Here is a 12580-nt window from a genome sequence, read left to right on the forward strand (position 1 = left end):
TATATATATATATATATATATATATATATATATATATATATATATATATATATATATATATATATATAAACAGTCTGAAATGATCTCTATCGGGAGTTTGGAGCAGATAAATAATGTTTTTGTGGATCTTTAAAGTATCTCAAATTATTAGATGTCAACTGCCAGCAAAATGCAAAAAAAAAGGTAGGTGATAATGTTTTTACCTATGATTGTGTGTGTGTGTGTGTGTGTGTGTGTGCGTGCAAGTGTGTGTTCTTTTGTCTGTATGTTTGCAAAATATTTCATGAACCACTGGATGGATTTTATAGAAACACTGAAGCTAATTTTGGATGCACGTCTACTATGGATCACCAAAATGTTCACAATTAAATAAATAAAAAAAGCATGAAGTAAGAAAAATATTATTTTTTATGATTTTATTTTAGAATTGTGTTTTTCATGATGACTTATTTATTTCATAACGCCACTTATCAGCAGAATGACTTCAGCTGTCAGTCAACGTCAGTGGGTTGGATCTTCACGCCCACTGGCTGATTCTTCACATCCATTAGTTTTCCTGCAGCTAGCAGCGACTTGCTAGCTCAACAGTCATGAAGGATGGCTGCATAAACTTCGTTCAGCTCAGGTAACTTTAGCAGATCAAATTGAGAGGATTACGTTCTCAGAAGATACAGGTGTTGTGACAAAAAGTAATGGGCTGCCAAAAATCGATCTGCGCTGCGGGAGCGTGCACGGGAGGACTCGCTGTTGTTGTTCTTTGAATTTAACAAGATTAACACGTAAAAACAATTATTTGTTTGCTCTAAATTATAGCAAAGGTGTCTCCGTTTACTTTTACCATAATAAATGCACTTTAATGGTAAAAAATGTTTCATATATGATTATCTAATTATCCTATATTAATATAAATCGTTATTAGCATGAGTCCACTTGTGAAAAATGTAATTTCTTTGTGATTTCAGTAACTTTGATTTCTTTTAAGGAAAATAACTGTTTATGTGAAGGAGCAGCCAGTGGGCGTGAAGGTCCAACCTACCGACGCTGACTGACAGCTGAAGTCATTCTGCTGAAAAGTGGCATTATGAAATAAATAAGCCATCATGAAAAACACAATTATGAAATAAAATAATAAAAATGAACAATTTTCTTATTCCATAATGCTTTATTTATTTATTTAATTTTGAGCATTTTGGTGTTACAGTCTACAACTTCCGTCGTTAGCTTCTGAAATCAGCACAATTCAAGATGGCTGCCACAGCTAATCAACTGCAGCCAACACCAACATGGCTCTAGTTCAGTCAGTTTGACATATACAATGTTAAGCTAAAACTTGGAGTGGTAGTAGCTGAGAGTCATTCACAACTCTGAGATAAATAAAAATATTAAAAACTAAAAAAAAATGTTGAACCACTTCTCCTTTTATCCAAAATACTTCATCAGTCCGAGGATCTGCAATAAACTCAGTCTTAAAGGAGCATAAGCAGCATTTATTTATTTATTTTGTATCCGTCCAGAGGACCTGATTTAACTGTGTTGGATTTTTCTACCTGGATTATTGAGCATGCATCAAGATATTTTAATGACATTTTCAGAAAGTAATCACTGGATGTTCATCTACAATTGAGCAACTTAAGTCAAAATGGCCGTCATAGCTGTTTGACATTAGCAAACTAAAAACAGGCTCTAATTCAGTTAATTGTACAGGTATTGGACTAAAATAGGTTATAATAGTAGATAGTAAGGAATCACAACACAAACTCTGGGTATATTAATATTTTCCAGGTTTGTTGGGAACTAAAGTTAAAGCTGTCACTTCTCATCACAGGATGATCATAGTTTGAAACTCTGGGAAAAAAAAGCCATGCAAGCGATACGCGTTCTTTTGAGGGATGTCGGGTTTTAATTTCTTTCATTCAGAGCAGTCGGGCATGTGGCTCAGTAGGTTGAATAAAATTGTCAGTGACAACCTGAAAATAAGTGAATTTTTCTCACTCCCATCATTTTCCAAATAGCTGAGATGTGTGACACGTTGTTGATGCATTTCTGATCTTCCTATCATCAAACAGACTTCTCCCTGAGCAGCGGTTACACAATAAGCTTTAGGCTCGTTTTTATTTCCCTGAGTCTGAAGGTGTAAATAAAGGTCAAGGCGGTCCACTGAAAATAGGCCGAGGAAATGTTTGCCATTTATCCTCGCTGTATTTGTTACAAACTTCAATAATTCCTGATGCCGTATCAATTTCTCTTTGCTCAAGGACATACGCTTGTGCCTGAATTTCTCCTGTTCCAATGCGCCGAAATGTCATGAGTCTTGTCGAGGAAGAATGGATTGACGTCTCAACGACTATGAAGGCTACAAATGTGTCCCCCCTCCTCCTCCGACCCCAGAGTTTGAAAAAAAAGAAGAAAAAAGAAAATCAATAACGAGAGTTTCTGGCTCTCCTCCTAGCTTTCCTTCCACTCCTTTCCTGCTGCTGACCTTTTGGCCAACATGCACTTCCCCTTGTGTTACTGATACCCCAAAACAATTTAATAAATGGAATGCAAAAGTTGACATTTTCAGCTTTTCTCTTCTTTTTTGGGGGGGTTGCCTGACCCGCTGGTATCTGCAACATGCCATTTGCCTTTCAAATGACCCCTAGAGACCTCCAAAAACCACTCCCCTTTTTCATACCTTGTCCAAGCATCAATCTGGCTTGCTATTTCGTCACTTCATAGCAGTCTGGGCCAGAAGATTTGACATTTAAGTGACAATTGTTCCTTGACCTTTTTAGAAATCTGAAGTTGGTGCTTAGTCCTGCCCACTGGGACAAAATCAGAGGCTCCGTGCCCGACAGAGAGGGTTAGAAAATGGTCTTTGAGAGGAGATAATAAACTCAATGTGAAGGTGTAACCTTGTGCCTTCGGTAAGGCTGCATGCAAACACATCAACACATATTCCTACCATTGCAATTACCTGGATGGATTTTTTTTTTTACCTAAGAAGGAGACGCAGACTTTACAGAAGGTGTTGAACTGGAACTTGTTGGCGGCCTCCAGCAGCGTCTTGGCGTTGGCCGAGTCGATGACCAGCGATCCCGTGTAGACGAACTCAAGCAGCAGCTCCAGAACGTCGACGTTGATGTTGCTCATGTGGAGCTCCAGCATCTCCCCGCTCTTCGTCTCCCCTGACGACCTGATTAAACCAATCGGGGCAGAGAACAGGCGGGTTAGAGGAGAGCAGTCAGAATTAGAGAAACGGACGAACCAAAAAGAAGGATAGGGGCACAAATACATGGATGCAAAACACAACACCTGAATGCACCTGGGCCGGTACAAGAATCAGGGTGGGAAAAAAAATTGGAGAACCGTTACACAACGTAAAAAGGGAAAGGGAACAAAAATGGAGCTTTGGATGATGTCTACTTTTAAATGAGGTCAATAGATTTTACAACTCTAGTGCCGCATCTGAAACAAAATGTGTCCTCTGATCAGAGATTAGGCAAACAACAGTTATTGCTTGGTTTAGATAGAAGGGTGACGTGTCTGCACAGACTCATGGTGGAACATGCATACAGAACATGAGAGAGTACACAAGTTATTACACAGAAAACAGAGCAATGATGAGAGAAAGTGACGCCTCACCATATTTGTGTATGCATATATGTATGCATATATATATATATATATATATATATATATATATATATATATACATATATACATAAACTGACACTTGGCATGATAATGAATAGAGCCTGTTGAGTGAGCTGCCGGCTCGAATATCAAAACTGCATGTCCACTTCTACCCGTATGACGTAAGGGGGTGCCAGGGAGTGCTTGGATGTGCAAATTAAGTAGAATATGATATCCTGTTGTAATGCACAGCTTGATATATGTGTCTATGTGTGGTGGTGGGGGCGCTTTCAGAACTAGGCCACGTAGTGACTTTTACAGGGATCACATGGCCAAGATTAGTTCACATGCTGGATCCCCTTGGGGAGGTATGAGAGCGTTAAATAACACCTTACCACCCATGTTTAATGTCCCATGTGAAACAATAATCCACTCAAGGGCAAAATAAATGGAATCATAGCCTCCGCAGACTGCACGCCCCTACTAATGTCTCGCTCCCCGTGGACCCGGACATCAACAATATAAAAAGTAGCCTACATTAAGATGGATGGAGGCGGTTTGCTCCCGCCGATCACGACGGCGCAGCCATAAAGTGTTGTCTGTTTCTGTGTTTGCCGAATTAGAAATCTCAACAGCAGTGAGACAAAGAAAGCAAAACAAGAAAAACACACACAATAGGCAAGAATGTGTGATAGAATGGTTAAAGTGAAGGCTAGATGAGAGATTGAGGAGAGGAGGAAGCAAAAAACAAGGATAAGAAAGGAAGAGGGAGGCAGGGTGAGACGGTTCTTCCACAGGGAGCCAGCAGCCATCCTTCTGAGGGAAGGTTTGGGTTGTTCCATGACTGTGCCTTGGGTCTTTTAAATGAGAGATATCCCCGCCCACCACAAAAATAAAAAATGAAAATCACACCATCACACCTAAAATGGAGCCACTGTCCCCGCTGCAATAATCATCAGTAGCCTGTGGTGTATGAACTGAGACATTAGTCGTCATTTAGGAAGCGCTCTCAGGAGACGAGAAGGGAGAAGGTCATCCAAAATGAAATGGAAAAGGCAACCGAGTTTCTCTCTGGGTGGATATTTGCTGGAAAAACCAAAGTAGTTACTAGTATTTTTCTCCTGCAAAGCAAAAAAAGCCACAAAGCGTTATTGCCCCTGCGTATAAAGCCCTGCAGAGGGGGCAAGACAGAAAGAAGGGAAGGGGAGTGTTGTTTAGGGTTAAAGTGATGAATGGAGGTGGGGAGACGGAAGGGGAGAGGGGGGAGCTAAAAATAAAAGAAGAGCATGCTCATCATCTTGGTCAATTAGTGCAATGGGAACCAGCTCAAGTGGCAGTTTGTTTTGTTTGAGCACTTATGTTATGGAAATGACTTTTCCGGAGCTCTCTCAAAGAGGTGGATATTTATGCTGCATTTGATTGCAGACTTGAATTTAAATAGTGAAGGAGGGAGGACGGGAGGGAGGACGGGAGACAGAGGGGAGACAGGGCAAGCAGGAAGTGAAGATGGGCACACTCAGGCAGGAGTTGTTTGTGGAAAATGCTTCAACTTATTCAAGAGGAAAGTTCAAAATGGACGAGAGTCAAAATTACAAACACACCCACGCACTTTCTTATTCATCCTTCAACCTAAAAAAAAAGCCCATTTAGCTTGTTCTAACAAGAACATTTATTCTGAAAAAGCTCACACTACCAGGACGTGTAAAGATGGAAGATGCAAAGCTGAACGCAGCTGGGCTAAAAATGGCTCGCTTTTACATCTCGTCACAACATAAATCAGAAACGAATTATATAGATGAACAGAAGGGAGGTGCTTTGATATCGGTTCTGTGACTTTTTCTGGTTTATTGTTGTTTTCCAGGATTTAGGTCATGGTGTTGCATTTGTAGCTGGTTTTAGGTAGTATGTGCTGCACACGCCTCAGACACTCAGGACTAAAAAAAGACAATGTGGCGAGTTTAAAAGCTCCAGCATCTCATCAAAGTGTGTACACTAGAGACCATTTGGACACTGGATTGATGAAAGTCCTGATAATTAACTAACTTTGCTTGAAAAGAAAAGTCTGCTTTAAGGAACAAATACAAGAAAATCATCTGAAAGCACCAAATATGAAAGGAATATGGCCGATTTGACATTTGTTCAGTTTCCTTGAGCTTTCCTCTCATGACACCAATTTACAAAGTGCTGCAATCCAGGAAAAGAAAGAGAGACTTTTATGTAATAACATTTATCTCAAGAACAACGTTTCTGCTACAGTATCTGTGATGCTCTACAGTCTTCCCAATAATATATCCTGGATGAAAAATGCTGAGCCCAAGATGCTGAGCAAGAGCATTTCTGGAGCTATTTTTGATGTCATGTGCAACTAAAGTAGGATTCTGCTGATTTAGATTCTTCATCATCCAGGACACAGTATTCCTGGCAAGTTAAACTGGACTGCCTGTTGATCTTAAATACTTTTTGCTCATCATCTCCCTCTAATGAGCAGTGAAACGTAACTGAGGCATTCAATGTGGATAAAAGTGTCATCAAGAACCAGCAAAGAAGTCCAGTAATTGAGTCAACTTGCTAGAATGAAGTAGGATTTAATAAAACCTATTTGACATCAAACAGTTTAACATTTTGAACATTGTTCTCTTTTGTGCTTTTATACATCAATCCAACAACTGAACATCTAGAACAGGGGTGTCCAATCTGGGTTCTCGAGGGCCACCATCCTGCGTGTTTTAGAGGTCTCTGTGCTCTGTTTGAACCAATGGGTGAGTGACAGAACATGAAGAGGTAAATCAACCGTTGAATCAGGTGTGCTGAAGTAGGGAAACAAGTAAAAAATGCAGGACAGTGGCCCTCGAGTGCCAGGATAAGACCTAGAGCATCTGAACAACAGTCTGTCTTGTCCTTTAAATGACATCAATGTTTCTTTTCCCTCTCTTCTTAATAAGTCAGAGAAATCCCTCTGAGCCGTTAAGTGTGGGGTTCCATCTACAGACTATCTCCACATCATGTTGAGCTGCCAGCATTCTACTACAGCAGCCCTAAACGGACAAACAAAGCACATACTTGTCCCTTGTTTATTTTGCTCATGAGTGGCCTAATTTTTAGTCATTATGGCTACACTTTTTGTTGGCCAGGTGGGTTTCTATTGACTGCTATCATCAACGTCACCACTAGATGTCACTAAATCCCACATGTAAGGGGTTTCTTTGAAATTGTTGCATTAACAGGTTTTCACAGATACAATTTTCTAAATCCATCCATCCATCCATTATCTTTACAAGTGTCTTCCTTTTTGAGTTGCGGGGGTCATTGGTACCCATATCCAGCCGTCACTGTGCAAGAGGCAAGGACACCCTGGGCAGGTCTCCAGCCCATCACAGGGACACATGGAGACAAACAACCAATCACTCATTTAATTTACCCTTTATTTATACAGGTAGTCTCATTGAGCCACGATAACTCATTTTCAAGAGAGACCTGTTTAGGGATGGGGGTTAAGGACCTTGCTCATGGGCTCAGAGTGGGGCGGATGAGAGTGGGGGCAAGTGTTGGTGCTTCACCTACACCACCCACATTTTTGATGTTGTCTGTACCGGGGCGTGAACCGGCGATCTTCTGATCACAGGCCCACCTTCTCTAACCTCTGCGCCACCACTCCCCCCTCACCTAGGGACAATTTAGAGTTACCAATCAGCCTAACATGCATGTTTTTGGTCTGTGGGAGGAAACTGGAGTACCTGGAGAAAACTCAGCATGCACAGAGAGAACATGCAAACTCCACCAAGAAAGGTCCCAGACCGGAATTTGAACCAGCAACCTTCTTGCTGAGAGGCAACAACTCTACTGCACCACTGTGCTTTTCTAAATACATATGAGGGATTTTTTTCCACAAGAAAGAGAAATCTTGTTCAACTTAAACTACGCTGCCTGAAAATGATGACATATTTTTTATTTTCTTGTTGGAAACAAGAGACACACCCTAAAAATAAAAAGAGAACAAATAATATGATTAAACCAATTATTAAATTAAACACTTGTCTCTGCTTGGCCAGAAGCCACAACATGTTAATGAACAATTAGAGTTTGTAATTTTAGGAAGTGGACTCTTTGAATATTTGCCAGAACAAATTTTCAGAGCATTATTTTGGCGAGCCAGTAACCTGGCTTTCCCCAGGCAAAATCGTGCAGCAGAGAGCTGAACAGAGCGTTCACACAGGGCAGACGCTGTTTCTGTCTTTGAACCAGCTCTCTGCTCACCTCACAGTCAGAACAGTCTGACCCAGGAGCATAAAAATCTCATGGTCCGACTCTAACAGAAAAATTGTCGGAGAAGGAAACGGCAGGAGAAGGATGTGGCGGGACTGCTCAAAAAGATCCTGGAGCTTTTAAAAATATTTTTTTATACATGACTGTGATGCGAAGACGCAGTGGCCATGGATTAAACGCCTGGGAGCACACTTACTGAACAATCCTGGGGGGTAAAATGAAATTACCAGAGATGATCTGTCTCCTGGCTATGTGCATTGGCCCTTTAAGGATAAGGTAATAGGTTTTTAGGAGGGCAAACGTGTGTGCACATTTAAAAATGGCATCCCATCTTTCAAGTATCATGGGGTGAGATAGTACAGTAGATTGAGGGGATCCCCCATTGCTTGAGGGACCAGTATGACGCCTAAAGAACTGTAGGTTTTCAAAAATTTGATCTAAATCTATTCTTTTTCCTTAGCTAGACTTGCAAAAGGTGATGCCAAATGGCTTTAATTTCTTAAGTAAGTCAGTGAGTTGATGTGTGAGTGGGTACGCCACACAAATACACATGTTGTGCACCAACTTCAGCTGCTCTGACGAGCGCAGCCTACCTAAATTTTCACACAAGAAGCATCACCTTCTGTACCCACGTGCAAAATTAAGCTTGCACACCTGCACAAATCAAGTCCATTAAACACATAATTCCACTGTTAAGCACATACTCTGCACTCCAATAACCAAACGGTGGTTTATGAGCTGCCAGAGGGGGTCTTGACCAGCAGAGAGAGCCTGCTGAAGGAGGCGGGTGAGGATGGGTGGCGTACAGAGCACAGGAGAAGATAAAAGTCTCTTCCTGCGTCTGTTATATGACCTCATAAAGACGTGGACAGCAGCGAGCCACATGTAGCATCAGCATAATTCTAGCCGAGCTGAAAAAGTGACCCGAGCAGACGCAGGGGTAGGTCGTAGCTCAGAGATGGACAGGCCTTTGGCTCTCTGCGCTCCTCTCTGACTGAGATTACAGTAATGAGCTTGACTAAATACCCCACAACAAAAACTCTGTCCGATTCCTCTGCAGTCATTCTGTGCATTTCCTTTCCATCCCTTATTTGTCAACTTGTTTTTATTTGACTTTATTCTCATTTGACAGTTACAGCGTTGTCAAAAAGCCCTTGATCATAATTTTAATACTAGAAGGATTTCAGCCTGAAGCCCGATTTCTGCTGCAGGCTTCTTTGTTAAAAATGAGTCATTCCTCTCCACTGTCACCCACAGCTCTACTCTTGTTCAGGATGTGGGTCTGCATCTAAGAGAAGTTTAAACACAACATGTCAAGTGTGTTAGATTAACAACTTTTTACTAACAGGCATTTTATGATATTCAAAATCTAATTATAAATTGAGTTGTTTGAAATCACACGGACTCTAGATTCCTTCTGGACTGAACTGGGTTGCAATTAGTTTGATATAATTTGGAGTTGCCCCTTTACATTGCTATTGCTGTGCATTGCTATAAGGTTATTTTTTGTGTGAATTGGAGCTTTACAAATAAATGTAATCAAAAATAAAGTGAATACAGTAGTCCATTGATATTTTGCGGTTCGACTTCTGTGGATTCACTCTTTCGTTGTTTTTCAACATATGGATTGGACACGACACACGATTGTCAATTTTAAAATTACTCATGTGAGTACGGGATAAAAAGTTAACAGGAGCGGACGGGAGCAGGAACCAACCAAATGGACAAAAAATAAACAAACAAACAAAACAAAACAAAAAAAAAAACACTTCACCGCCATTTTGTAGTTTTCTTTCAATAAGCCTATACTGTAACACAAGTCAAAAGAACTACACTACCCAGAAGCCAGCAGTGCTTCTGGCCACTGCTTTCTGCTGAAATTCAAATAACATTAATGGAGGGAGCAAACACTAGTGGAAAAAACCAATGTGGTAAAATGGATTTGCAATGCAAAGTCAGAAGTAACGGTCTATTTATTAAGATCACAGAACTGACAGGAAAATCACAAATAATCCTGAAGCTGAACTCATCCTGCAAGTAGTATCTTCACTGGTGAGTACCCATACAAAATGTTGCAGTACTGTACATTACACATACATATGTTGTTAAAATTACGTGTTTAAGAGTTTAGAACATTGTTTGGAACATTGTAGAGTGTGAAAAGGGTTTATAAAGCATTAAAATCTATATAAACACTAAAATAAATACAGCGTCCCTCCTTTGCGGATTTTCACCTATAACGGGGGTGTCTGGAACATAACCCCCACGATAAGTGAGGGACTACTGTACTTGGCAAAATTTATACTTATTTAAAAATTGTATTCCTCTAAATAGAAATTTGTAAAGGCCATGTAGTCTTACAAAGACATGACACTGATCAAACTAGTTTCACAACATTTACTGATAAGTTATTCTCCTAAGCTGTGAACTGAAAGACAAACACCTGGACAATGTTTTCAGTTTTCATGATGACGAGCAGCTCAAAGTTCAGCCTGCTTCTCTGGGACTCTTGGTCTCTTTTAGGGACCCGGTCTTAGCCAGAACCTATCGGGTTGTGGATCAGATGAGGACTGCGAATGAGAGGGGTTCACCAGCACAAAGTCCTCAAGTCTATCAAAAGAAACTTCCATTTTTTAAAAACGACTGCACCACTGTCAAGGTCACAGGACGACTCTGGGCTTTTGTTTTATTCATCACGTGTGTAGCAGTCATGTAGACGAGCGGTCCTTGAACGGACGCGGCTCTGTTGCTTCTCGACTCTATCACCCCATCCTCGTACTGGAGAAACAAGTGTATCGGTAGCGAGCCAGGAGGCCGTCGCATCTGATAAGCAGCTCTCTGTTCTCTGATGAGTGCGCAGAAGTGCCAAGCATGGCTGCAGGGCAATGTGGCGCTCTTCCCTACGGGCAAAAAAAATAATCTTGCGAGCCCTAGCATGTTTTTGTTTCTTTTTGTCCTTGCATCTTCACCTTACTCTTCCCATCATGCAAACAAAAACCCTCACGCACACAAACAACAGGAAGGTGGCAAAAAAATAAATAAAAATATTCCAACTTTGGGTCCAATCAAAGCTGAAAACACCTGCAAGGATTTGAAGCACAGATGAGGACATTAGGGATTTATGGTATTGGAGAAAAAAAAAACATGAAGGGTAAGAAAAGGCATACGTGTGCTATCAGACTTTACAGTCAAACTCATGCATGTGGCTGACACGCAGAGAAAACAAAACAGCCAGGGAAGACAAAAGAATACAGAGAAGAAAGGGACGGATACTGGGGGAATCAAATGAATTCACTGGTGGAAGATGGTGGGAACCTGTGGAAGTGCTGCTTCAGTAAGATGTCCTAGATGTGCGTTTGTTTCATCTTTTGTTTATGCCTCTGAAAATATTCTAACACTTTTAATAAAATGTTCTGTTGTGAAGCAAATTTTCAATAATTTGTAACAAACAGCTGCAGTGACACCCCCCCTCCACCCCCCCCCCCCCTTCCTGTCCACAGAGGACAGTGCAGCTCTGGACAGTTAATGTGTATCAGTGTGTGATTGTTCTGTCTCAGCCCATCAGGGAGTGTTTTATATTTTTTATAGCATCCCCAGTCATGGAACATTTTCACTGCTCATTAAAATGGAAATGTGGTTAAATCGCCCTATATGTGGAGGAAAGATAATGACGAATGTTGACCTTTTTTTTGTTTTGTTTTTAGTTTTTTCTTAGGTTTCAAATACATTCATTTGAGTGGGTGGAGAACGGAATGGCTGCTGGCCCTGCGCTAGGAACCAAAGTCTTCACGCACCTGCAAGAGAGAGAGGGGAAGGGAAAAAAAGCGACACAAATGCGCCCTATGAAAAGAACAGATTGGATCAACAGCTGGTGGAGGAGGAAGGGAGGGAGGGAGGAAGGGAGGGAGGAAAGGCAAACCTTTTCACCAGGTCCTTGAAATACAAGCTGCAGGAAGCTAGAACATTTTGGTGGACTTCAAACTCTTTGCCTTCAACAATAATTTTCAGGTCTGTAAACTCTTTCTCTCTGCGCTGCTGGTTCAACTCCTTCAACATCTCTGTAGAAGAAGAAAAAGAAACAGACAATGCCACAAGTTGGGTTCAGAACTTTCTCATTTGTTTTTTTGTTTGTTTTCTCCAAAGATATAAACATACATATCATTGTGCATGGACAACGTGACAAAACTAACAAAAGGGCAGAGTGTAAAACACGATTCTGGACAGTTTCAAGAAAAGAAAAGTTCATTAAATTTAAGAGAAGATGCACATATTTATGGAAACAGTTCAGCAAAAAAAGCAAAACGTGAGCAGAAGAAGGAAGTGCATGTCAGAAGAATCAATATTTAATACTGCACAGAGGAATGTGAAACACTCAAAGCAAGTGCACGAACTACGAAAGGAACTAATCATTGAGAAAATGCACTGCAACTTTGGCAAATGTACACAGGAGTGTTAAAAAATAAAACATGCATCATTGAAAAAGTTTAAAAAGCATCTAAAAGATGAAAACAGAGACTTGGTCAATGCGTTCTTCAGAAAAATAAATAAATCTTTGGCCTCTCACTTGAGCCCAACTCAACATAGAGCTGACCTTCAGATGTTATCCCCTAATCCCAGCATCCTCTTCTTGCATGCTTTCAAATAACGTACCATCAACACACACACACACACACACACACACACACACACACACACACACACA

General features: G+C 40.8%; 1 protein-coding gene across 1 annotated transcript in view; it reads right to left on the reverse strand.

Annotated features, from left to right (window-relative positions):
• The window catches only part of LOC119418463 (kelch-like protein 29), a 405803-nt gene that overhangs the window by 152918 nt on the left and 240305 nt on the right, over positions 1 to 12580 (reverse strand). Inside the window, exons 6-7 of the mRNA XM_037685752.1 lie at positions 11798 to 11936; positions 2979 to 3175 (exon numbers count right to left, since the gene is read on the reverse strand). Of these exons, the coding sequence (XP_037541680.1) occupies positions 2979 to 3175; positions 11798 to 11936 (336 nt within the window). The remainder of the gene's footprint in view (positions 1 to 2978; positions 3176 to 11797; positions 11937 to 12580) is intronic.

The sequence above is a fragment of the Nematolebias whitei genome, chromosome 12 (assembly GCF_014905685.2).
Source record: "Nematolebias whitei isolate Nwh7 chromosome 12, NemWhi1, whole genome shotgun sequence".
Lineage (NCBI taxonomy): Eukaryota > Metazoa > Chordata > Actinopteri > Cyprinodontiformes > Rivulidae > Nematolebias > Nematolebias whitei.